General features: G+C 47.1%; 2 protein-coding genes across 5 annotated transcripts in view; one reads left to right on the top strand and one right to left on the bottom strand.

Moving 5' to 3' along the window:
* Positions 1-27,298, bottom strand: part of MTOR (mechanistic target of rapamycin kinase) — a 2,476,747-nt gene that overhangs the window by 1,722,166 nt on the left and 727,283 nt on the right. The window lies entirely within an intron of this gene.
* The window catches only part of ANGPTL7 (angiopoietin like 7), a 77,794-nt gene continuing 61,896 nt past the window's right edge, over positions 11,401-27,298 (top strand). The window contains exon 1 of the mRNA XM_069609932.1: positions 11,401-12,333. Coding sequence (XP_069466033.1) covers positions 11,955-12,333 — 379 coding nt within the window. The 5' untranslated portion in view covers positions 11,401-11,954. The remainder of the gene's footprint in view (positions 12,334-27,298) is intronic.

Here is a 27,298-nt window from a genome sequence, read left to right as displayed (position 1 = left end):
GAGGAAATTCCCGCGAGCAGAACCTCTCGCACTTCTGGTTGACACTGGAGGTGAAGAGATCCACTTGAGGGGACCCCAAAGGGCGAAGATCTCCAGGAGAATCTCCTGAGCCAACTCCCACTCGTGAGAGATCGCACTCTGCCCACTCAGAGCATCCGCCGTCTCGTTTTCGTCTCTGGCCAGATGAACTGCTGAGATCGAAACTTCCTGCTAGATTGCCCAGAACCAGAGCTGCATCGCCTCCCTGCACAGAGGAAGTGACCCTGCCCCCCACTTTTTGTTGAGGTAGTGCATGGCCAACGTGTTGTCCGTCAGGATCAGGACATTATTCCCTCGCACAGTCGGCAGAAAAGCCATCAGGGCTAGCCTGACGGCCCTCAGCTCCAACAGATTGATATGGAGTCTGGACTCCGACAGAGACCAACGACCGCTGACTTTCAACTAGTTGGCATGAGCTCCCCATCGCGTGGGGGATGTGTCCGTCACGATCGTCACCTCCGGCCAAGGTAGCCAAAATGGAGCCCCCTTCATCAGATTGTCTTCGATGGCCCACCACAGAAGGTCCTGGGCGACCGAGGACGGCACCTGAACAGGGTCCGACAACCTGCCGGAGGACTGAGACCACTGGAGCTTGAGTGCCCATTGCAAAGATCTCATTCGCAACCTGGCCTCTGGCACCAGAAGAATGCAGAATGCCATGAGGACGAGCAATCTCAAGAACTCCAACGCTGGGAGACTCTGGGCAAGCTGAAACTTGTACACCATCTGCTGAATGTGATAAGCCCTCACCTGGGGAGGAAAACACTGCCCCAGGGACGTATCGAGCACAGCTCCGATGTACTGGAGCCTCTGAGTTGGTGTCAAATGGGACTTCTTTAAGTTGAAGGAGAAGCCCAGCTTGTGGAGGGAGTGGCAGGTGACTGACAGATGATCCAGAACTTGCTCGGGAGAGCGCGCCCTGATCAACCAATCGTCCAGGTAGGGGTAGACGTGAATCCCCCCTTTCCTGAGGTGCGCTACCACCACTACCATGAGCTTGGTGAAGACCCTCGGGGCGGAGGTCAATCTGAACGGCAGGACCCGAAACTGAAAGTGCGAGTCGCCAACCGCGAACCTCAGGTACTTCTTGTGCTTTGGATGTATCGGCACATGAAAATAAGCGTCCTTGAGGTCGAGAGACACCAACCAGTCCTGAAGTTGAAGGGCCTGGAGGACTTGAGAGAGAGTAACCATCTTGAACGTGTCCTTCCTGAGGAGTTTGTTCAAACTCCTCAAGTCCATGATGGGTCCCCAACCCCCATCTTTCTTGGAAATAAAAAAATAAGGGGAATAGCATTACTTGTTCCTCTCCGCTACAGGCACCAGTTCTATGGCGCCTTTCTCCAGCAGGGATTGAATTTCCTGCGCAAGGAGCGGATCCGGACTCTTCGAAGAGAGATTCCCCGGTGGATTGTCTTGAGGCCTCTGCCGGAAACGAAGACAGTAGCCGTGGGTTATGATCTCCAGAACCCACACATCTGAAGTAATGGCGCGCCACTCTGCAAGATGCTGCGCCAGCCTTCCCCCAACCGGCGAACCATGGGACATGGCCTCATGACTGAGCTGAAGCGACTGCGGCGTTGCCTGAGGGCAAAGAGGCAACAGCCCGAGCGGCCTTGGCACCTCGAGTACCTTGTTTTCCACCTCTGGCACTCCTACGGTGGCCCCTTTGACTGGCAGCTCCTCTCGCTTTACCAAAGGATGAGTAATAACGAAAGGAACCTCCCCTCCATTGCTGTCCCCTAGGACGAAAAGGCGGAGGTTGGCGAACTGCAGTGCCCAACGACTTCGCTGCAGCTTTGGAGATCTGCAACCTCTCAAGGCTCTCGTCAGCCTTGCTGCCAAAAAGATGTTCCCCGTCAAAGGGCATGTTGAGGAGCCGGGCCTGCACATCAGGAGCAAACCCCGACTTCCGCAACCACGCAAACCTGCGTATCACGGTGCTCGCCGCCATGGACCGGCTGACGCAATCTGCCATGTCCAAACCCGACTGAACGGCCTCACACATGGCATCCTTGCCATCCTGAACCATGGCAAGGAAACCATCCCTTTCGTCCCCTTTGGGAATATGTTCAGCCGCTAAGGAAACACAGTTCCACAGAGTGTGCGTGAAACGTGACAAGGCACATACGTAGTTGGCCGCCTGAAGCGCCATACCCCCTGAAGAAAACACTTTCTTCGCCCAGCCGTCAAAACGCTTGTCGTCCCTATCAGGAGGGATGGTAGGATACGATGCCTGCTTTGCCGGGGCCGTAGCCGCCTGCACCACCAAACTTTCCGGAGTGGGGTGCCTGGTCAAGTAGCAGGGGTCACTACTGTCTGGACGGTATTTTCGCGGCAAAGACTTGCCCACTGCCGGGAGACTCTCCGGAGCAGTCCAAGCCGCTGCCAACCTCCTCTGTAGAGCCATATGGAATGGCAGTACCAGGTCAGTTGGTGGACCTTGATCGAGGATATCCGTAAGGTCATCCTGAAGAAAATCCCCTGGGGGAGCAGACCACCACAAGTATTTGGTGACCCTGGACATAAGGCGCCAGTACGAGGAGTCGGCATGAGTGCCAGGCTCAGGCCTACAAAACTCCCCCTCCGGAGAGGTGTCCAGCCCACTGGCATCGTGCAGGGACTGCCGCAGTTCCTCAATTTGGCTATGTCCCGAGAGAATCTCGTCTGGCACTGTATCAGGAACCATGCCATCATCAGAGCCCTCATCCACCTCTGAAATAAACTCAAGATGGCGGTAAGAAGGCACAGAATGTGGAACAAACCCATGCTTGACCTTGGCCAGGGCCTTTCTAGGTGGTTCCACTGAGCCCCGGGGAACCCCGTCGAAACAGCCTCAAAAGGCATCAAGTGAATCGGCGTTGACGCCGAACACGGCGCCAACAGCATCGATGGCGTCGACACAGGCCTCGAGGCGGGAGCCCTGAGCGTGTCACTCCAGAGCCTGGGCGCCGATGGCGTCAACGACTTCTTCGGAGGCGGGGCCTCGAAAGAGTCTGTCGATGACCTTGGCGCCACAGGCGTCGACGTCTTCCTCGAAGACACCACGGGTGCACACAGTCTCGAGCGTGTCGAGGACCGGGACCTGGAAAGACGAGAACGATTCCCTTGTCCGAGCGGGAACTCCCCCGCGAATCGTGCCGACCACCTGAGCCCAGAGGCGTGCAAGCAGTGTCTCTCGATCGATCACGACCAACCCCACTCGGAGGCGCGGAGGGGCCAGTGCCCTGCGATTCGAGAATCGCTAACATTTTCTTCCCGAAGGAAGCTCATTCCTCTGGTGTCGCATGCTTGGTGGGATAAGCGACCCGCCGACGGGCAGAGTCCTCGGATGAGGACGGGGAAGGCGACTGATGATGGCGCTTCCGGGAGTGCCTCGAAGAGGCAGAGGAGTGGCGGGACCGACTCCGGGACCGAGACCCACTGGACTTCCGATGACGACGCAGAGAGTCGCCCCTCGAATCGTCCGTCGAAAGCCCCGCAGACCTCGACTTCCGTGGCTTGGACACCTTACCTACCGACAACTTCTTCTTGAGCTCCCGCAAGGCTTTGGACGTGAGAGACTGGCAGTCAACACAGTCATCCGTGTCATTGGGCCTCCCTGAGGAACCAGAGGCAGGCGTTGTGCGAGTTCCTCACCGACATCTTGGACCCACAGTCCCCGCACTTCTTAAAAGCCCGGACGCGGGGTGGAAGATGAGGCAGACATCTTCACGAAGAATATACTTCACAATACGAACAGGTTCGAAGAACCGAGAAAGAACAGAAACTCCAAAGAGTTGAGGCGCACCGAGATCTCCAAAGCGAACACATTCGCAGAAAAAACAGAACTGAGGCAATGGGTGTCGTGCGTCCTACTTATAACATCCAGTGACGTCAGCCATCGGAGGAGGTCCTCAAGGGTGGCGTATCGACGTCATCGACGCAGGACGCAGGCGCCGAAGCTTTTCCGAAGCAGCACAGCTGTGGTTATTACATGTCATAGATATGGAATACGTCGGAGGGCCCAATCCCCTCGAAATATAATAAGGTGGAAGCAGAGTCTTGTCTAGAAGCTGTTTATCATTTAGGATTGCATTTGCTAATGGTGGCATAAGTACTAAAGGTAATCCCGGTAAGTCACTGCTATTGTACGTGGAGGCGGGGCGGCGGCAGCAGTCTTTTCTTGTATCCTTTCTTAAACTGCTCGGCTGCCTGCCTACCTTGTTTATCTGCAGCTCGCTTCCTTTCAGACCCTTTCACCCATCAAGAACTTTTGAGCCAATGCGTGTGTTCAATTGTGGGGAGTCGGTGAATGTGGGCAGTGGCCTTTGAGCTGAACTCCCTTAAGGAGACGTGCTTTCTCACGCCGTCTGTTTGGCTTTACAGATCACGACCTGAAAATGCTATTGTATTTCATACCTATTGACTTATATTTTGCTCTAGTTTGGTCCTTGCGTGGTATAAGAATTTCCAGCTGAAAGAGTGGGACCCACTGCGGGCAGTGGCCTTTGAGCCGACTTCCCCAAAAGTGGAGTGCTGCTTTCCACCGCCTATCCTATGAAATACGATTTGGAAAGGCCTTTAGATCCCGAACAAGGCGCAGAATACAGGGAATGTGACTAAGGCCTCAGTTATGAAGCCCAGGGGTAATCCTTTGACAATTTCAGCAGGAGCTTGTACCTCTGACATTCAAGGCTCTATGAAGCCTACAGCCCCTAGAACAATAACAAGAACTGTTTCCCCAATGACACTGGCGGGTTGATTGATTTCTCCTCCGCTTATCTCATTCGAAGACATTTCAGGCTGTACACTTTTAAAAGGAGCGTTGAGGACGGAAAGGAACTCTCTTACCACCAAAGGTTATGAGTTAAAGGGTCCTGCTGATCAAACGAGGGTAAAGGAGATTGGAGGAGGATGGAATTAGCGTAATTTGGTGGAGGTCATAGAGGCGGCCTCTCCCTCAACAAATATTGTTCAAGTTTGCACAGGTCGATGATGTGAGGGCCCAGCAGGAAACTAGGCGATATTGGCAGCCGAAGCTTCAATGTTGGCCACTGAAACTTTAACTCCCCTTTCTTCTACTGATGGGTTAGATTCTGGGCCTTTATCTCCAGATGCTGATTTAAGAATTTTATCTCACCTTAAATCCGGACTTAATGGGAAAAACTGACACAAAGGAGATAGACCTCTCAGGTTCCCCCAATTTGGACCCAGAACTGTTAGACTCATAATTGAACTCTTCCATTTCTTTTGTGCACCCTACGCCAAGACATTCTTTTGGCCAGGCTATGGGTTCAACCCCAATGCTGGAAGTAACCCTAGCAGAAATGGCCATGAGTCTTTTAACGATGAGCAAATTGGATGAGGCTCTAAATGTAAAGCATACAGATTAAACAATTCTATTAAATAATGTTGTTGCAAAATTATCTTTGCTTGAAATATCACTTCTTAAAATAGTAGGGGATATGTCAAAGCCCCATTCACTTGAATTGCAAATGCCTAAGCCCATAGATATTATATTGAATGATTACTCACCTCATTTGCAATCGAACAATCTAGGTAGCATTGGGAGTGCAGGGGGGTTGAAGTCTCAAAGTATATTGGATGATTTGCAATTGGATCAGATCATATCGGTTCAGGAGATGCCGGGTAATTGCCATGATATTTTGCCCCAGACGTACTAGAAGGAGGTCTTTAGTATGTTTAAAAGGAAAAGGTTAGGGTGGAAAGCTCCACAGACAAAATAATCTAAGAATGTAAAACTGCAAGCTAAATCACTTACTGCAGGATCGAGAACGTTTACGAGAACGCTCTCCACCCCCCATATAATTTCTTTGCAGGGAAGGAAAAAAAATACTACGCCTCAAAAAATAAAATAAATCGAGAGTGGGTCAAGATAAACCCCCACCGGAGATGAATGAATACAAACGGACGTCAGGGGATGGTGCAGACCGATTTTCCTCGCATCTGGAAGATGTCGATCTGGCGAATCCGACTTTCCACTCGGTTGAGGATTCAATAGATAATACTGTCTCACCTCTGAACTGGCAAGGTGGCCGATTGGCATTCCACACGGTCCATCCCAGGTCTAACAGTCAAATTGAGGTGTCCGATCCAATGGAAGATCACCTAGAACAAGAATCTGTGCAATCACCATTTTTTTTACTTTGGAGCAAAAAAAGAAATTGGATTGATAGAGCGAAACATAAGAGAGGGGAGGAGTGGGACACACATCGATATCTAAACCAGACCATAACTGATGGGAAATTCGAAGCGAGAATTTCTAAACAGGGGAGGGGAATAGAGGTTTCTCTAGCTAGGAACCCCTTAACACAACCAAGAGAATTGGTTTACAAACCATCATTCAAACCTACTATGTTAAAATAAAACGAAAACCAACTCATATTCCATCGTCTCCTACTGGACACATGTGATTTCACAGAGAAAATGTTAGTTCTCAATAGAGCAAATGTCGTGAGATTATTGGCAAATGTACAAACTACAGACATTGTTCAAGTGGAATTGATGCACAGTGGCAATGTGGAGTGGGTTTATCTGCATTTTACATCTAAATTAATTAGGGATCTCAATCTCAGTTTGGCTGCTAAAGAACAATTATACTCCTGGGGATATAAAATATCTGAAATTGTAAATGAACATCATCTAATAAGTGGACATATTGATGAACAGGATCTGAATGAAGAGAGGACAAAAATGCATTTCTTGCCATTAAGGGTCACTTACAAAATAAAGCAGAAGGGGGGGGGTAGAGAAATTGAGTTAATTAAGGTCAACAGCAACAAGGGTCCACAAGAAGATGGGACTTGGCTAGCAGGAGCTTTTGCTTTGAGATATGCAGACTAGGCAATCCTACAGCTTACTCCCCTAATATGGAATGTAGGTTCATGGAACGCTAGGGGTTTCACTCATTTATTATCATCAAAGATAATCCCTTTATTAATCTAGACATAGTATTCCTTCAAGAGACTTGGTTGCTTCATACACCTGTTTGGGATGGCTACTCTGTGCATTTGGTTAAGGCAATCAAGGGAACTAAGGGTAGACCGTCATCCAGATTGCTTATAGCATGCAGGAATTCTATTAGTTTTGTACTAGAGCCTTGGGCATCCCCCAATCCATTTTGCCAGCTATCTAAACTGCACTGGAGGGATGATGTAGGGACCACTGATGATCACTTTGGGCTGCAGTACCTATATTGGAATCCAGGGGGAATCTCAACAGATCGCTCCGTAAAACACATGCTGGACCTGGCAACAGAAGATCCGGGAACTCTTGCAATGGTTATAGCAGGTGTTCTGAACATCTCGGATCTAACCAGAATGGCTGGGAGTAAGGATCCTCATTCTAAAAGATGGAGCATATTGATGAAAGAAAGAGGATTCCATGTATTGAACAGGGCTATCACCTCCCCGTCCTACATGGAAAAGAAGAGCTGAGGCAGCTATTATAGATTGTATCTACGTATCAGCTAATTAATGACTATGGAAGAACTAAATATCAAGTCTCAAACTAATAGTGATCATGATATATTGTTGGTGAAGTGGGAGCTTGGCACCCATAAAAGATTAGCTAGTAATTACCTGCCCATGTTGGAGATTAATCAAGGCCGAAATAAGTTAAAATAGAATCCGGAGGAATTGGAACTTCGTAGCCGTTACCTACTCAATTCCAAAAATGGGAATGATTATGTATCGGTATTAAATCTGTTTGCTTCTGAGAGGGCGACACTTTAAGAACACTGTTTACTCACAAACATACATTTGACCCAGAGATTAAACTGAGGAAAAATCAGCTAAGGTAAGCCATTAGGGCTCTGAGTCAGTTAGATATTGGTTCTAGAAGAGAGAAAATAAGAATTCTAAAATTAAGATAGAGGAACTGTTCCAAAGCCCATGAATAAGATTTCATCCAACAGAATGCGTAAAAAGTGCTAGGTGCTGTGGCCAGTAAAAATACTTTGGCTATCTGGGCCCTATTAAAAACAGTTGGGCAGCCCAACAGCTGGCCTTTCAGGCTAACCCCACCCCATACCGGAAAATATCTGGGTGAAGTATTTTGCTAATGTTTTTGCATCTGACTTAAGCCAAGGTTTATCGGCTAAATATGAAAATAACTATGACTAGAAGCTGTCTTTTGATATGGTTTCATGGTTAATTTCATTAATAAGTACTTCCCGAGCTCCAGGCCCTGATGGCCTAACAAACCAGATGCTGAAGCTTCACTCAGAGGCATGGGCTAAGATTCTAATGATTTTATTCCACCAGATTTTGAGAATTAAATTGGTACCAGATTCCTGGAGGAAGTCTATAATAATTCCTATTTTTAAAAAGGGCGACAGAAACTTGCCTCAAAATTACCGGCTGATAGCGCTTTTAGTAGTCCCGAGAAAAATATTTTCCTGTTTGTTACTAAGGGATTTTAACTTATCGGTAAAGGAAGCAAGCAGACCCGATTTTTATCAAACAGGTTTTGTTCCAGGTCTGGGTACTTCCTTTTAACCTTTTACCTTTTAATTAGATTAAAAAGAACGTTTTAATAACAAGGCAACCTATTTATATGGCTTTTATAGATTTTAAGCTTGCTTTTGATTCTGTTGACCGTAATAAATTGTTTCAAAAATTGAAAGAATGCCATTATCCACCCCACATTAGATTAAAAATACAATCTTTGTACACTTAAACAATGATACAGGTTAGAGTAAACCAGCAAGGCCTTCTAACCAAGGATATACCAATTTACAGGGGCATAAAGCATGGATGCATCCTGGCTCCTGCATTGTTTATTTTTTTCATTTCAGATATTGGAGAATACCTGTCCAAATCCTCGGTCTTTCCACCTAAATTAGGTAAACAACGTATCCCCTGGTTACTCTATGCGGATGATCTGGTCCTCTTGGACCAGAGCCCAGTGGGATTACAAAGACAATTGAGGAAGTTCGAGGATTAAACTGTTGATGATGGACTGAGTGTTGATGCAAACAAATTGAATATTTTTATTATAACTCGAGGAAAAATCCTAAAACAAGTATCCAATAGATGGTTTGTATATAAAACCCTTTTGTATGCATGGAAACTTTAAAACATATTTTGATCAAATGTCCGAAACTGATAGATGAAATAAATATATAGTGTGCAAATTATTTTAAGGACTACAGAATTTTGGTAGATGAGAATATATGGCAATTGATTCATGGTGGGCAGCATATTAAACTGATTTTAGCTACGCTAAGGTTTTTATTCTCACTTAATACTTTAGACGATGGAAGTTAAGATCTTAAAATGATAAGATTATGTTTTTATCTCTTTTTTATTTCTTGTAAAGATTATGATGTATTATGAGAAATTGATGTTTAAATTGTCTTTTTTCTTAATACTGAAAGGTTGAAATAGTACAGCCACACAAACAAAATAAGTAAAAAATAATATGGCATTTTTATGAGAAAACCTTACAAAGTGGTCCGCCTCACATTTCTGACCCCTCACATTGATCTTGGGGTAGCGGATTTCTAGTGAAGTATTATGCTCCTGCTGGGACCCTGCACTCCAGCTTGCACAACCACAAGCCTAAAGCTAAACCACAAGCACATTGACAGCACAGAAACAACATGCACACTTGGCAGTCACATCCGCAACACATTGCAACCGACATCTACTCAGTAGACAACTTACATTTTCATATGAGGATATTATAAAATGGCAATATATCAGCAGGACTGACAAGGTAACAGTATCCGAAATATCAATCTGAAACATATGAAAACCATCACTTACTAATCACAGGCTAACATACAAATGAGTATATATTGGTAAGAGCTCATCAGTGTGAAGCATAGCACATCATGTAGTAACATCAAACGTTTGTGTAGTAAAGGACCTGCCACTGTTATTTGTCAGCAGTCATTAGAGTTTATGCCTTAATCTTGCATGTAAATGAGTTCCTGTTATAATTAAAGCAAGACAGATATGCGCTCTTGCACCTGTTCCTTGCACTTAAGTCATGTTAAGAACAAGTGCCAACAAAGATTACAGTTTAGGCTTTTGTATAGGTAATAGATGGAAGTGCTTGGGAAATGTCTATTCCTTGATTTGTACCTAACTCTGTCATGTAGTAACATCAAATTGTGTGTCGTATTGGGTCTGCCAGTGTTATTTTTCAGCAGTTTTATGATGAGATTTATTGTCTTAATTGTGCATGCAAATGAGTTCCTGTTGCAATTAAAATAAGACGGATTTGTACTCAAGCAACACCTTCAGCCCATACTACTGACCTTGCTGCACCTGGCTCTGTAAAAAAAAAGACGTTAGGATTCATTAGTTGAACTGTAGGACGGGCAGCTGTTAAACGTATGATGCTGATGGACAGAGGTCGGAAATACCTGGCTCCTGAGTGCCAATCTGCTTTGTATGGTTTTGGCAGCGATACTTGGGAGTATGTTATGCCTGTGTCTAACAATAGCTAAAGGTATGTGACCTTGTCACAGTTTTCTTTTGTTGCGAGTATAATTCTGGGTAGTACAGTTGCAACAGCCAGAGATGTGTGAGGCTAACATTACTTTGTGTTTTGATATTTGTTGTGGTTCATTCAGGTTGGGGAAAATAAAACTATAATCGTAATCCTTTTTGCTTAAAATAATGATTTATATATGTGTCCGTTGGTTTACAGTAGGATGTGAATAAGTTATCTCGCTAGAAAAATTGGTATTATTACTTTGCTGTATCCAAAATGAAGACAGCAGCTATGGGTTTTTTGTTATGAGGGGGTGAGGAGACAGGAGCGCAGGTATGAGTTTTGTGTTGTGGACATTGAGGTGGCAGGGTGCCATGTATGTTTTTTTTCTGTTTTGGGGCTGGAGCTGAGGGAGACTAAGAATGGGTCGTTTGCTGGCTCGGGTCGTGATTGCCTATTCGTGCCAAGTCAGACCCCCGGCTTGATTGTATTACCCGGCTACTCCATCTCTAACAGCGGTTACACAATCAAGCAATTGTACAGATACCCAACAATGTCTGGATAACACTCCAACCAACCTCCGTTGCCTGCTACCCTCCCGGGTATCTAGCTAAAAACAGGAAATGAACCCATAAGATGTCGGTACACTGCAAAATGGGACAAACAGTTTGTCTGGGCACTAAAACCAACTTTCCCAAATCTCCGCCAAACAGGCACGGCTCCACGTGAGCCAATATAAACAGACTCTTTCCAGGGCTTCGGCTCGCCTCGAAAGTCATATGGGAAATATGCCCCTCGGCTAGCATAAGAAGTGTTCCGACCCTGCTGTGCTGGGAGCCGCCCCCCGCCCCCCAGTGCGGGGCTGGATTCAGACCGGCAACTGGTGACAATTTAGGAGAGGGAAGGGCCTGCCGGGGGAGGCGCACTAGGGTAAGGAAAACAGACCCTGGATATTTAAGCAGATGAGAAAGTGGATTCTGCACTGCAAGAAAGGGGCTAACGCAAACCATTCATAGGAACGGCAGCCAGCCATGTTCACTGAGTGAGCGCAGTATTGAGACAGTCACGGCCAGTGCTGGATTGGGAGAGGCTGACAGCAGAAAGTAGCATTATCTGAAACTGAATCAGAATTGTGGCAGAGCGGCAGCACTGAGGAAGGGGCTCGTTTTGAAAAGAGAGGGCAAAGCACCAGGGAATGGGTCCCCGAGAGCGCCAGTGAGGTATTGTTTGGGCGGCCCATGCATTTCAGAAGCTTGCATAGCTTTGCCACTAACCAGATTTTCCTGGTCGCCCTGGGACTATTCCTGTCTCTATAGGACGTATTGCATATATTACTGTTGGGGCCAAATCGCCCTTAAAGGCTTCCATATAGTCCCCTTCGGAGTCTATTAGCGGTCGTTGAGGGTCCATTCGTCCTACTGGGGTGTATTTTCCAACTTCACTGCACATTTCTCATAGCCGCAAGCATGAAACTGGGGGATTTCTTGGGATGGCGCTGCTGGGTGTGCGCTCTCGTGCTCTATATAGTTCTTGCTCCAGCGCAGTTGCAGAAGACCCCCAAGCGCAGGATGATCAACAGTGCTCAGCGTAAGGAGCCGGTCTGCTGCGAGGGCATGCGGGAGCTGAGGGCGCAGGTGGCCAACCTGAGCAGCCTGCTGGAGGAATTGGGGCGAAAGCAGGAGGGCGCCTGGGTGAACGTGTTGGTGCAAGTGATGGAGCTAGAAGGCGCCCACAAGCTGCTAGAGTCCCGGCTCGGTGAGGCCGAGAGCCGCTATTCGGAGCTCGACCAGCAGCTCGACATCATGGAGTTGCAGGCGGCCCAGGCAGTGACCCAGAGCTCAACAGGTAAGACTATCACTACCGAGACCCACCCGTTAAATACCGTCGCCCCTTTCACAGGAGGGACTTCCCTGAAAGGAAAACATCCACCTCTACGAATCTGACATGTCAACAGCCAACCCACAGCAAATCATGGAAGGCTGATGCAGAGCTCATAACGTATGAATGCACTGCATCAAGCATCCTTTCCACAGTCACAAGCAGCTCCAACAAAAACAAGCGTCCTGGCTACACAACTAGTTTCCGTCAACGAATACACTACACCCTAGGTCTATCACAACTACCAGCGAAAATAAAAAAATGAATGGCCACACCAACCTCCACATATCCACCATCGCAACCAGGGCATCCCAAAGACAGGACAACATCCACATTGCAATATTTCACACACTGTGATGCAGGTCTCGCAGTCACACCACCATCACAACACCCACCGCCCACACAGGACTGATCCATCAAACACCATCCGACAGGTGGTGACGTTGAACTAGGTGGTTAAGAACTCAACGCGATCACAATGCTCACCCCACCACTCTCCTCAAGACCAGGATATTCCAAAGACAGGATAACATCCTTTCCACTGTATCTCGTAGATGAGGACGAGACCCGGACTGGCCTACAAGGCAATGCCCGAACCAAAAACACAAAATGCTAGCGTGGGCCCGTTTCCCACCAAAAGTGGGCCACTTTTTTGGCGCACGTGGGCCAGTTTGATAAGTTACTTCACCAAGCGGCTGGTAGTTCTGACCAGTGCTACTGAATACATATTCTTTCAAATGCGCAATTTGCATCACATTTTATCAAAAACGTCTCCCTTGGGCACTACTCAGTCTGTCACTAAAGGAATGAATTGCCATTTGCAACTGTGGGCCACTTTTTCATTGGTGCCTGAGACAATTGTATGCCCCAGTCCGACCCGATGGGGACATAGAGCTTGATTATGTTATGTTGGTTGAGAGCTTGGTAAAGATCGCCCGGCTTCAGCTCCAATACCACCACTTTCAATCCACTCACACTCCAATCCCAACAAATCTCACAGCTCTACCACAGCCAACCAAAAGCAGGATAACATCCAGCCCAATGCATCTTGTAGATGGTGACACGGACCCCAGTAATGTTATGTTGGTCGAGCACTCACTAAGGATTATGCCCCTTCACCAGCTCCGTTCCCACCATAATCAACCCACACTACTCACCACCACTAATCAAGACTTTCACCACCACCAGTGCATCCCAAACATAGGATAACTTTCACCTCACTTCATTTCACAAAAAGTAAGACAGTTTGGTTCTGCTACTGCTTGTTGTGAGTACGGTTTGATTCCCCCCCCCCACGGTTTAATCTCCCCAGACCCACACCCACTACCTCCATTGAATGTCACCCAAACCTACACTGCTCACAACTTTGCCTCCCACATCCCCTCCTTGAGCACCAGCATGTGATCCCAAAGACATTTCCACTCTCTGCATCTCAATGATGCAGGGCTTTGAAGGTAAGAACTCACCACCCAGAGGGGGGCGGGGGGATCAGCGTCTTCAGAACCAACAATCTCACCACACTCGTCTTCACGAAGGCACTCAAAACCTGGCTCTTCCCCTCTGCACCCACACACAGTTAGCGTGGATCATGACTTCTAGCCCCTGCCCCGCCTCCCACGTGGGGAATTGGACGCATAAGGGGAAGCAGTTAGGAGGAACAGAGAACTCCTACCCATGGCCTCTACGATACGAGCCTCATGACTAAAACGAATATGCTTCAGACCTATTTCAACCCCCCTTCGTTCGCCGCCTCCCTTACAATACAGCTGAGTTCCACGAAAAATTATGTTCAGCTGTTCACATAGCTGCACACCCCCCGCCTTTGAGCTATGCGTTATTTGGCTAATACCCTGCTCTAGAGCTACATCACCCTCGACCCCCTTGCACTACGCCCCATAGAATACTGCTGAGTCCCACAACAAAATGTGGTGCAGCTCTTCACATCGATTTTGACACATAATCCGTCCTCTCACCTTTGCAATATTCAGCTGCTTTTAGAGCCCTAGCGCGCACTCTACCTATCTTCGATCTGCCTATAAATACACACACGCATCTTACCACTAGCTCAACACAGACTACGGTCTTCCGAAGGGCGTTCATCCATCACAGAGCTTCAAGGCCATACCAATGGTTGTAGGCACTACATAAATAACACAAAACATAACACGCTTTACCATTCTTACACCACTACTATCATCATGAGGCAACCCCAAAGATGGGATAACATCTGCCAACAGCATCCCAGAGGCAACAGAGCTTGGCGGATTAGAATTAACTGCATTCTTCAACGTCACCACAACTCACCCGACCTCAAATAAACACTTTCACCACAATATACTAAAGACTGCATAACAACCACCAAATATCTGATAGATTGCGTCACAGGGCTCAGTAAAAATCGAGCCCTCTCCACGACAGTTGCCTCTGCACCCCCGAGCTCCAAAATCTCAACCTCCTTGTCACGAGCAGAACATCACAAAAACAGATTAACATTCATTATACAGCCTCTCACTGATAGTGACACAGGAACTAGTCAGATAGAACACAATGCATCAACTCTCCAACCATCGTCACTATCTTCGCCCAACACCACACCACTCCCTACTTTCAACCCCATAGCATTTCACAGTCAAATACCTGCAGCTCTGCATTTCACAGGGAGTTGCAGAGTTCGGTAGATACACACCCACAATTACTCGGCCTACAAATACTATTATACACACCCTTACCAACAAGTTTACCCTCTGCAGAACCATGACCTCATAACTACCATCACCGTCACCCTCAAAGCTCCATCATCTTTGCTTCATCGACCACCACCACTCCACCCTTCCCCTACCATCAACCTTGCAGCAGTCACCCCCACCCCCAACACCACCCTTAACACCCCACCTTTGCCCCCTCCATCATCACTACAATTACCTCACAGCTAAAGTCAAAACCACCATCACCTCACCATCCTGTTACCTCCCTCACCACCACAAATCGAGATCACATGATCTGCACCACCAGTATCGCACCTATTTTCAAAACCCAGTATCACTTCCATCCCCACTGCTACTATCAGAGCAACTGCCAACTCCAGCTCTGGGTTTTTGTTCTGTGAACAGCCCAAGGATTTCCACTAACACAGAATAACTCTACCACCGACATGGCATGGCATGCACATGGCATGCGTCAGACACAGGGTCACCTCCCACAGGAGATCTCACAGAGAAAACACAGCCCTCTTTCCGCTGGGCATCTCACAAAGGCATGATAACAGACACCCCACCACAGGTCAAGTGACAGACACAGATAACTAACACGTTCCTCTAACAGACTTAGTAGAACACTTAACCATTAACCAGAGAATCTCAAAGACCTCCAATTACCTCTTGATCCCAAGGCATCTCAAGAGGCAGGGTAATGCGTCCACACAGGTACAGACATAAATAATACCCAACTCCGTGCACTTCACATTCGCAGGGTAACACCCCCACCTCACAGTACCTCAATAAACAGGGGGTGACGACGGAATAGATATGTACATTTACGTTCGCAACATTTGTACTCTGTGTATATTTTCTATTTGGCTGGTGCCTTGAAACACTGAACAACCACCAGGTATTATAAAACTATTTTACAGGTGCTACATTGACTTGAAGCTAATCTCTGACAACCTTCCGTAAAGTCTGACAGTTAAAAGTTCTGAATTACTAGTGTGAACTTCACACTTATTTTCTCACCAATGTATCTGACCATTTACAGAAAACTTCTTTTTATGTTTGCTTTTTTAAATCCCTACTCGCTGGGGCATCTCACAGACCGAGCAAAGGTTGTCGGGTTAAAAACCCATCCGAAGTCATCTTGCATACACCCAAACTCAGTGGCATTACATATAGTAGAATCAACCTCTAAGGCATCTCATAGGGTGATTCACTGGGTTAAAAACCCATCCGAAGTCATCTTGCATACACCCAAACTCAGTGGCATTACATATAGTAGAATCAACCTCTAAGGCATCTCATAGGGTGATTCACCCACCCTCCAATCAAAATAAAGCACCATTTTGGAACTGAACCTATTACTACTTGAAGCATCTCTGTTCTAATCTATAACTACACACCCATGTGGATACATGTGGAAACTGGCACAAAGTATTGACTCCACCCTTTAACAAAACAACCCTTCTGGGGAACCCACATACTGACAAGTAATTCTTAACACCTCACCCATCTTCTAAAGTGGGATCCCCACCTCCAACACATCCTAGGGGATGATCTCCCTCTCCTCCCCCATACTCAAAGAGCATCTCAAAGACACAGGGTAAGTTCTCTCAAGGTCATCTCAGAAACGGATCGACACAACACCCCACTCCACTCCAGCTTACAAAGCAGGAGACCCACCCCCCCGCCCCTCACCGCCAATGGATCTCGCAATTTCTCACAGACCAAGGTTAACCTCTCCTACAGGGCACCTCAATTCCATAAGGCAACATCTACCCTCCTGGACAACTCCACAACCTGTTTTCACAAACACACTCCTTAAAATACAAAACGTCATTTTGTATGGCTGCGCAGATGTCATAAGCATGTACAAATGACACAGATAGAATGGTGGCCAGCTCTTTTGACGGAAAGAGGCGACTCATGGAAAGATTCCTAAGTATAAAAGCAGTGAAGGCAACAGCTGCTATATCCAGAGTAAGCCTAGCCAAAGAGATACTTTAGCATTACATACCTAAATTGAGAATAGGCTCATTAACGCAAATATTGTTTGCAAAAAGTGTCAAGTGGATACCAGGTAGCTAACATATCGATAGGGGACATGTCTCTGAAACGAAAAAGAAGCTGCCTTGACACAACAGCTTGAATTCTAGGTGATGGAGGGATGTTGTGGGACATTTAAACATAGGACCATGACATCCTCTTGGGGAAAGCATCCTATTTGTTAATGTGGCTCTCTCTCCAAGAAACAAAGGATTCTGGCACAGGCTCGTTTTTTTCATCCGTCTTCGAGAGATCTGAAAGCCCTTTTGCATGGCCCCTGGTGTGGACTGTAAAAAATAAACGTGGTTGGTTAGCAACTACTTTCTCCTTAGCATCACAGTTCCACGATATCTTTTTCCAACTTAACACGAAAAAAGTCAAAGTCAGGAAAAGAGAATATTTGAACTGCTGCAAACTCAACCTTGGTGGGGATGAGCAATCACTCATCTTCAAATCCACACCCCGTATGGCTTTAACTCTCGGCGCAGAAGAACAAGCTGGCAATCAGGCTTGGAATAGGAGTACTGAACCACAAAATCTTGTGTGCAATATGGCCAGGCCCTCTGAAAAAATAGAAATGTTGTTGATGGGTGTGGGAAGCCTTGATGTTATCACAGATGGTCTCAAGAACACACCAACTGTTGGAAGCGTATTCAAGGATTTGAATGAAGTATTTGAATAGGGTCCAACTAAGGGCCATCCCTCTCTCTCATCTTCCCAGGGTCTCCCTCCACCCTAGCCCAGACTTACCTAAAATTCAAAGTGGTCACCAGAAATCCATAACCTGGCTTGCTACTATTGAGGGCCTCAACGGAACCGCCGTAACTGTCTTACTCCCTCAGGGATTTTCTAGGTGGATCCTAACCTAGGGTTCCACAAGAAGAATGGTTCCAGGAAGCAGTGCCCTCCAAGCACCCAGGTCTCACACAATATTTACCTTTCACACCATCATATAATCTTTTCCGTGGTGTTCTTCCCTTTTCCCCCTTTCTTCTGCTCTCCTTCCTTCTCCTCCTCCCACTCTCCTCTCAGCTTTCTGATCTTCCTTCTACTGCTACTCTTCTTTTCTCTCTACTACTCTCCACTACCTTTTCTACTACTGTCCCCTTCCTGAACTCCACTATTCTCACCTTTATCGTCTCTACTACACTATCCTCCCACTACTCTCGCACTCTACACTCCACCCCACCTTTTCTAATAGTCAAAATTCTTTCACTTACTCATTCATCTTCCGCCCTCTCCCTAACTCCCCTTTCCCTTGTTCATGTGCCTGGCTGCAATTGCAGAGCACCACTTTTGATCTTCCCGCACCTGGCTGATCAAAAGTGGTACTCTGCAATTGTAGCCAGGCGCACAAAGAGGGGACAGAGACTGCGGCCTTCCCAACTCCAACACACTACATCTGGTGTATGACTGGCTCTGGCAAATATCCTGGTAGTTCAAACACAGGGATGGTAGCTATTCTTTGGAGTACACCTCAGAAAACTGGGGCGGTATCCGCTATGTTAGCTTTTAACAGTATCAAACAAACCACAGGGACATGTGGGGCTTATTATTCTGCCATACTAATGTGCACCCTAACACTTACCCTGCACCGAAGAACACCCGCTCCCTAGGTGATGTAAGGAGACCCTAGGATGCGCTTTGGCGTCGCCTATCTAAAAGGGATAGGCGAGACGGAAACTTACCCTATTACTACAATGGATGCCATTCAAGGCCAGGTGATATATTCTAATGTGCTAAAACTTAGAACGTTAAGAAGCAGTACTATTCCATATACTGCCTGTCTCAGTTGATCAAGCAGTTCACACAGGAGTGTAAGTCACAATTTATTTGCCCTCCGTGAAGTATGCTCGCATCACTCGAGAGTATGACAATGCATTACTTACCGTAAAAGCATTTCTAATGGTTGTATCTGCTTAGATTCACATGCTGTGCATAGGTCCGACATCCAGTGGTCACTGCGGAGTATTGCATTTTGTTTTTCGTAGTCGAAAAGGGGACGTCAACAAGGCGTGTCTGTAACACTATCCCTATAGTGACGTGCGTTGTACCCACAATCCCTCACGCGTCGAGGTCCCTCTGTTTGTATTTTTCTGCCCTGAGGGAGCCTTTTAGCCGTGAGTGAGTACAGAAAAGAGAGAAATATATATAAAAGGATGTCTATGTTCCTTCCATCCGAGCGGGGAGGAAGGGTGGGCGCATGTGAATCTAAGCAGATACAACCATCAGAAATGCTTTTACGGTAAGTAATGCATTGTCTTCTGATGTTTGTTAATCTGCTTAGAATCACATGCTGTGCATAGACTAGCAAGCAGTACCCGGAGTTGGCGGTGGGTTATGAGAAGGAACAGTAGAAAAAAGATGTCTTAATACTGCCTGCCCAACCTGGGAATCAGATCTAGAGTGTGCATCTAGACAGTAGTGTTTTGTAAATGTGTGCACAGAACTCCATGTTGCCGCTTTGCAGATGGACTCAAGGGGAACATTTGCAATGAATGCTATGGAAGCCCCCGTGCCTCGAGTGGAATGTGCTCTTGGCTTGAAGGGTAGTTCTCTCTTAGCAAGAGTGTAACAGAGAGTGATGCATTGAACAATCCATCTAGATGTAGTGGATTTTGAGACCGCATCTCCTTCTCTTCCTGCTGCCACCGAGACAAAGAACTGATTAGTCTTTCTCAGTGGTCTGGTTCTTTCCATGTAGAACATGACAGCTCTGCGTACATCTAGTGTATGCAGACTTTTTTCTCCCGAGCTGGAAGGGTTTTGAAAGAACGTTGGTAGTTCTATAGTTTGGTTTACATGAAATTTCGAGATGAATTTAGGTGCAAACCTTGGGTGTGTGCGTAGAACCACCTTATCTTTGTGAACTGTTACGAAGGGGTCTAGTACAGAAAGAGCCTGTAGTTCACTTACTCTCCTAATGGAGGTGATAGCTATTAGGAAAGCAGTCTTAAGGGTGATATCTTTAAGAGTTGCCTTGTGCATGGGTTCGAAGGGAGGGCCCATGAGTCTGGAAAGTACCACATTTAAGTCCCATCCGGGAGCTGGGTTAGCTATCGGAGGGTGTATCCTCTTTACCCCCTCCATGAAGGCTTTGATAACTGGTATTTTCCACCACAACACTTTAAGTTGGGAAGTGGTGTATGCAGAAAGTGCCGCTAGGTGGACTTTAATGGAATTGAACACTAAACCTGAATCCAGTAAATGGGTCAAGTATAGAATAATGTCAGTAGGAGAGCAGTCAACTGGGTTGATGCTAGTACCTCTACACCAGATAACGAATCTTTTCCATTTGCTAGAATAGCAGTGTCGAGTATTAGGTTTTCTGGCTTCCCTGAGGATGTCCATACATCTCTGTGGGAGTTGTAAATGTCCAAATTCTATGATCTCAGGAGCCAGGCTGCTAAGTTCATGGTCTGAGGGCATGGATGCAGTGTTCTGCCCTTGTCTTGTGACAGCATGTTGTACGGGCAGGGAAGTTTCACTGGGGGAGATAGGGACATCTCCATCAAGTGAGCGAACCATGGCTGCCGGGCCCACATTGGGGCCACTAGTATCATTGTAACCTGCTCCTGATGCATCTTGTGCACCACTTTGTTGAGAAGGGGAGTCGGGGGAAAGGCGTAAACAAATTTCCCTGACCATAGAATCGACAGACCGTTCCCCTTGGACTGGTTCTGGGGGTACCTGGAGGCGTAACTTTGGCATTGTGAGTTTTCCAGAGTTGCGAACAGGTCTATTTTTGGGAATCCCCATTGAGTGAAGACGTCTAAGACGATGTCTTTGTGTAATTGCCATTCGTACTCTCCGGGCAGGGAGAAGTCTCTGCTGAGTTTGTCTGCTAGAAGATTGAGTTCCCCTGGTACATGTTGTGACAGTAGGAACATGTTGAATGAGTTCCCCTGGTACATGTTGTGACAGTAGGAACATGTTGTGTCTGAGAGCCCACTTCCATATATTCTGGGACAGTTTGGACAGTCCTGGAGAGTGAGTGCCTCCTTGCTTGTTGAGGTAGTACATGGCTGTGGTGCTGTCTGTGAGGACCATCACTGTCTTTTCTTGTAGCTGTTTCTGAAAGGCTTTCAGTGCTTTGAACACCGCTAGTAGTTCCAGCAGGTTTATATGCTTGGATGCTAAGCTCGGAGTCCAAACTCCGTGGGTCGTCTGATGGGATAGGTGAGCCCCCCATCCTGTAAGGGATGCGTCTGTGGTTAGAGTGGCTTCCACTGCGGGTGTGGAAAAAGTTTTCCCTAATAACAGGTTTTCTTTTGTCCACCACCGTAGCGAGAGAACCAAGGCCTGCGAGACCACCACTAGATCGTCCCATTGTCCGCTGGCCTGACACCACTGGCTGTAGAGCCACTCTTGCATTGGGCGCATGCGCAGGCGCGCGTGAGGTACCAAATAAATACATGACGCCATCATCCCTAGCAAGCGCATTGCTTTGCGTACCGTCACCTCTCGGCCTGCTACATAATGGGGAATTTGAAACAGCATGTTTTGGACCCTCTCGTTGGAGGGGAATACGAGGCCGTCCTTTGTTCGAATTAGAGCCCCTAAGAATTGTTTGGTTTGGCTGGGGTCTAAGCTGGACTTCTTTTCGTTGATGGAGAAGCCCAGTTGGGACAAAAGGTCTACGGTCTTTTGGGTATTGGAGAAGCATGTTTCGTAAGAATCCCCTGTTATGAGCCAGTCGTCGAGGTAAGGGTATACCGGGATGGATAATCTGCGCAGGTGGGCCGCTGCCACTGCCAGTACTTTCGTGAATACCCTTGGTGCAGATGCTATCCCGAAGGGTAGTACTCTGAACTGGTAGTGTTTGTCCTCTATTTTGAACCTGAGGTATTTTCTGTGCGATGTCAACATTAAAATATGAAAGTATGCATCTTTCATGTCCAGTGTTGTCATGTAATCCCCTTGTGATAACAGTGGGATTACCTCCTGTAAGGTCACCATACGAAACTTTTGGGGTTTGACAAATATGTTCGCTGGGCGCAGATCTAATACAGGGCGCATGGTTAAATCCTTTTTGGGTACAAGGAAGTACACTGAATAAATACCTTCTGTTACCTGTGATAGGGGGACGGGCTCTATAGCTTCTTTCTTCAGTAGTTCTTCCACCTCTTGAAGAAGAATGGAGAGGTGTTGCGGTGTCATGCGTCGGTTCCGTGGGGGTTTGTACTTCGGGGAACCGTTGAACTCGATGCAGTATCCGTGGGCTATGGTGGATAATACCCAACGGTCTGACGTGATTCCCTCCCATGCTGAAAGGAACGATGTTAGCCGGCCCCCGACCGGTGATGCATGGGAGGGGACCCGAATTTTCGGGTCATTTGCTGGTATTGGGCGTGGAACCTCTGGGGCTGGAGCCACGACCTCTTCCTTTGCCACGGCGTTGGCCTCTTTGACTGAACTGGGTGTTACCCTGGTTAGTGGTCCAGTTGGAGCCAGAGTAATATTGTTGTTGTTGGTTCTGCTGCTGTCTTTGGCCACGAAAGGAGCGTTTATTACCATAGCCTCGCCTGTTAGGGGGCCTAGAAATTTGATCAAGAGTCTTGATGGTATCAAATCCTTTTTTAGCATGTTCTAGGGCCTCATCTACTGCTTTCCCAAACAGATGCGTCTGTTGAATGGGTTTATTTATGAGGGAGGCTTGGGTTTCGGGCTTAAAACCTGAATTGCGTAGCCAAACGTGGCGCTTGAGAAGTATTCCCTGCAATAGGGAGCGGCCAGCCGTCTCAGCGGCATCTAGGGAGTTCTTAACGATGCCCTGGTTTACCAGTGTGCCCTCTGATATTATAGCTAGCAGGCGAGAACGCAGAGGTTCAGGTGCTTCCTCTGCTTCGCTGCGCAGCTTGTTCCACTGTGCATCTGCGTAGCTAGCTAAAAGTGAGTTGTTATTAGCAATTCTAGTAGAGAAGGCGGCGGAGGTCGTGATTCTCTTCCCCAGTGCGTAGAGTTTTTTGCCTTCTTTGTCTGGAGGTGCTTCACTAGTGGTTAGTGGCACCCCTGCTCTTTTTCTTGTGTTGGTAACCACAAGGGAGTCTGGAATAGAGTGTCCTCTGATGTATAAAGGGTCAGAGGATGAAGGGCTGAAGAGCTTTTCTATTCTAGGGTTGACCCCTCGTACTAAAGCTGGGTTAGTAAGGGAAGGAGAAATTCTTCTTTTAATAGAAGCCAGGAGTGGAATAGATTGGCTAACAGGGGCTTTTTCTTTGATGACTTTTTCTACAAAGTCAATGTCTGGAAGAGTTTCCCCTGTATCAATCTCAAAACGCGCTGCTGCCTTGCGCAATAGTGCATTGAGGGAAGGTTGGTCATCTATGGGAGAGGAGTTCCCATGTGAATCCTTGAGAGGAGAAGGGAGAGAGGCATCAGGGTCTGAATGTACTGATGGGGATTGCCAAGGCTGCACTGACGGTGAATGCCAGGGCTGCGAGGTAGCTGTATCCTCTTCAAACCCTGTAGCAGTGGTGTAAGGGTCTTCTTCGAACCCCTCTTCCTCAAGTTCTACCTCTTCTTCTCCACCCAAACACTCCTCATCTTCTTGGAGGTATTGCTCCTCCTCAGTGAGGTCAACCAGCCTAGGAATCTTGACTCTAGGGTCATCCTGTGGCCATTCTCTTTGTCTTTTGTGAGTGGGTGGGTCTTGGTTTCCTAGAAACCTTTCCATTTTCTCCATGCAAGAATGGAGTCTTTCAAGGGTCTCATGGGGTACCCCTGAATAGTCTAGAGGGGGGAAATTAGTGTTTTCGCCTTCGAATCGTTTCGAACGCTCCCACAACGTCGACGAGAGGTTCCCGTCTCCTTCTGAAAAGCCTTCAGGTAGTTCGGAAGCGTCCTTTGGAGAAAGGGGCAGTTCCTGGCTACTTTTATGTTTTTTCAATGCGGTATTCGACGTTTGTTTCGTCGTCCGCGTACGTTTGTCTTCGGCGACAATTCTCGCTAGGCTCTCGACCACGATTTTGTCCGTCGAGGTCTCTGGTGTCGACGTTGTGTGCGTTGCGCGTTGTACCTCGACGGTCGCTCTATGGAGCGTTGCGTCGGATGTTTTTGGGGTAGCGCCCGTGTTAGATGGAAGCCCAATCGCTGGTCGCGGCTGCGTTTGCGGGTGGGGCTTGTGACCTTTACGGTCTGCGGTAGACGCCGGAGTGCCCTGCGTCCCCTTCGGCGCTGATGGATCCTTCGTTCTCGACGAAGAAGAGCCGTGGGTAGTGTGTTTAGCCTTATGGGATTTGTGTGCGTCCTTGTCGCCGGGGTGTTCATCCCCATAAGCAGGGCGTGAGCCGAGCCCGTCGGGGCCGGGGACGGACGACGAGGAGCGGGAGCGCTCCTTCTGGGGGTTCATGACTTCCGTAACGGATGTTGAGTTATCGCACTCCTCGTCACTTTCAGTAACAGCGGCAGCGGGTGAGGAAACTGACTTCGACATCGCGTAGTCCGCCCACCTCTTAACCCTACGTTCTTTAAGAGTCCTGGGTTTTAAGAGCTTGCAGGCTGCGCAGCTGTTCTCTATGTGATCGAGGGGTAAGCAACGATTACAGAGCTTGTGCTTATCTTTCCAAGTATATTTGCCCCTGCAGCGTGGGCAAAACTTAAATGGTGTCCTCTCCATAGCTGAGGCAATAATAGCTGGCGATAACAACCCCAAGGGAAAGAAAGGGGAGAAAGAAAGACATTCTCAAAGAGAAGAGACAAAGTTTTAACCCCCACTCTCCCTACTGTAAGTTGGCCGTCGAGGCCAGGCCACGTGTTCGGCAGCGCCGAAGGATCTCCTCCGCTCTTCCTCTCCGTCGAAAATCAGTTTGGCGGAGAAACAGCTTCACAGCTAACGTCGAGGGGGAGGGATCGTTATCAGTATATTAAGTTATGACAAAAGGACCGAGGTCCGTGGCAAGTATAGCAATGTCTCTCTAGGAGCTCCGCGAAAGGCGACCAGAAACTGGGCGGAAAAAAACAATCTGAGGGACCTCGACGCGTGAGGGATTGTGGGTACAACGCACGTCACTATAGGGATAGTGTTACAGACACGCCTTGTCGACGTCCCCTTTTCGACTACGAAAAACAAAATGCAATACTCCGCAGTGACCACTGGATGTCGGACCTATGCACAGCATGTGATTCTAAGCAGATTAACAAACATCAGAAAGTAAAATACAATAGGTGTATAAAGTTGTAAAACATATCTAGTGCACAAGCGAAAGAAAGCTCTCGCTATAATTAATGTTCTCAGTTGTTGTCTAATTCAAAGAACAAAATATACTATCTCGATTATTAACAAACCCCCTGTTTTCATTTCGTAGGAGGTAGTATCGCGGGTAAAAAGAGGAGACTGTACCAAGAGATTCCTAATGCTCTAAGGTGGTCTGTATATTTAGTGGTTTTTCTACGCGTCTCCCTTATTTATGAGACTTCCGAGGTAGTGGTCGACCAGTTTCAAAGACATTTATCATCGTTAGTCATCTTCATCAGGACCGATTTCTTCCATCAAAGAACACAAATCTGTTGACCCGTCAGAGAAGACACAGCAACTTCTGTAGGGGAAGATCGAAAATTCCAGGGTGACTTCTCTGGGGTAAGTGGGGTAAGGTATCAATTATTTAATATGCAACATATGCAATTAACTATAAGGGGCCCAGAGGGCATTTTAACAGGTAGCCTCCTCCCACCCTAGGGAAGGTGGAGACTGGAGGGAGTGGGCGTAGGTTTTGTTGTCCGATCAAGGACCTGAGGGATTGGTATGGGCCTTTGGTTACCAGATGTAAGCAGGCCATGTACTATTCCGTTTTTTATGACATTGATTCTTCAGAAATCCTAACTGATTCCCAACAGTTCAATTTACCTGTTATTCACAGGTGGAAAGGATGGTAAAGCAGCTGCATATCAAGCTGCCTCAGTGGTGTGATTCTCCGGTCTTAATTCCGGTATATGCATGGTGGAAGGTCCCTTGGCACTATAGGAAACACAGAAAGGGTATATTCAAGTCATATTTTATGGGCTTAGGTGTCTTAATATCGGGTGTGTCATCCCCCAGCCATACATTGTTTACCTGTGGATGCTGGCTAAGGGTAATTCAGTAAGTTGCTCTCAGTGTGGATTTTCATGATTGCTTCCCAATCTTTTCTCTATCATCAGCTTCACACGGAGTGATACTACAAAGAAATATTACAATGGTGCAAATATAATGCCTCTGCAGTGTAAATTACACTTGCACTTGCACCAACGGTTAACAAGGGTTAAATATACCTGCGTTCCAAGGGTATACACAAGCACATCATGGTGCAAGGTATACATTTATCTTTTTCCTTTTGTCAGATATTGTATATTTATTCTAGCCGTGGCCCCAGACGACTTATTGCACCTTAGAAACCAACTGCTCTGGCCAAACAAGCACGTAATACATAGAATGGCAGCCTCTACTGATATTAAATTCGGAAGTAGCCCAGTTTACGCGCAACATTGGTGCTTGATGTATATGCTCCTGACAGCTGATAACATTAGACTCACGGTCCTGCCAAGCGCGACAGACTCCCATAATTGCTCATCATTCTAGGGTGAGAGGCGCTTACTTGTTTCTCTTCCGCGGCTTCTAAATGAGCGGGCAGCAAGGCTCCCACCGTCGAATCTCGTGCTGCTCGTAATGATGTAAGAGAGCCCGTTCTGATGCGCCGTATGATATCCTTCTAGGATAAGCTCCTCTCACCCTAGAATGATGAGCAATTATGGGAGTCTGTCGCGCTTGGCAGGACCGTGAGTCTAATGTTCTAATTTCCTCTACACACAACCATTACTGCATGTGGTAATAAGTGACCCCCATGGAATCATATGGGACTCCAAAATAGGGAATAACTAAAGGGTCTGCATGGCTCTGAATCATGCTGACCCTTCCCATTACAGCATGCTGGTTGGACGCAATAGAAGTAATCCAGTTTGGGCGGATTTCTGAAGGAAACACTGCCAATCTCAATCTCTAAATCTCTCTGATCCAACCCCAGATTAGAACAATCACAATTCTGGGTTTCTGTTGCAAACTTACAAAAGAATTAGCCTCGTTTCCTGTTGCACGGATTAACTGAGCGTGAAATTGATATATGCCTTTCTCCATGCTCAATCTTTTCTTTATTTTGGCTTTGAATTGATGATCTTTAATGTATGCATTTTATGTTTATGTCTAAGAA

This window comes from Ambystoma mexicanum, chromosome 8, assembly GCF_040938575.1.
Source record: "Ambystoma mexicanum isolate Mex_15411 chromosome 8, UKY_AmexF1_1, whole genome shotgun sequence".
Taxonomy (NCBI): Eukaryota; Metazoa; Chordata; class Amphibia; order Caudata; family Ambystomatidae; genus Ambystoma; species Ambystoma mexicanum.
The sequence above is the reverse complement of the archived record's forward strand: the minus strand, read 5'-3'. Positions and strand labels throughout refer to the sequence as shown.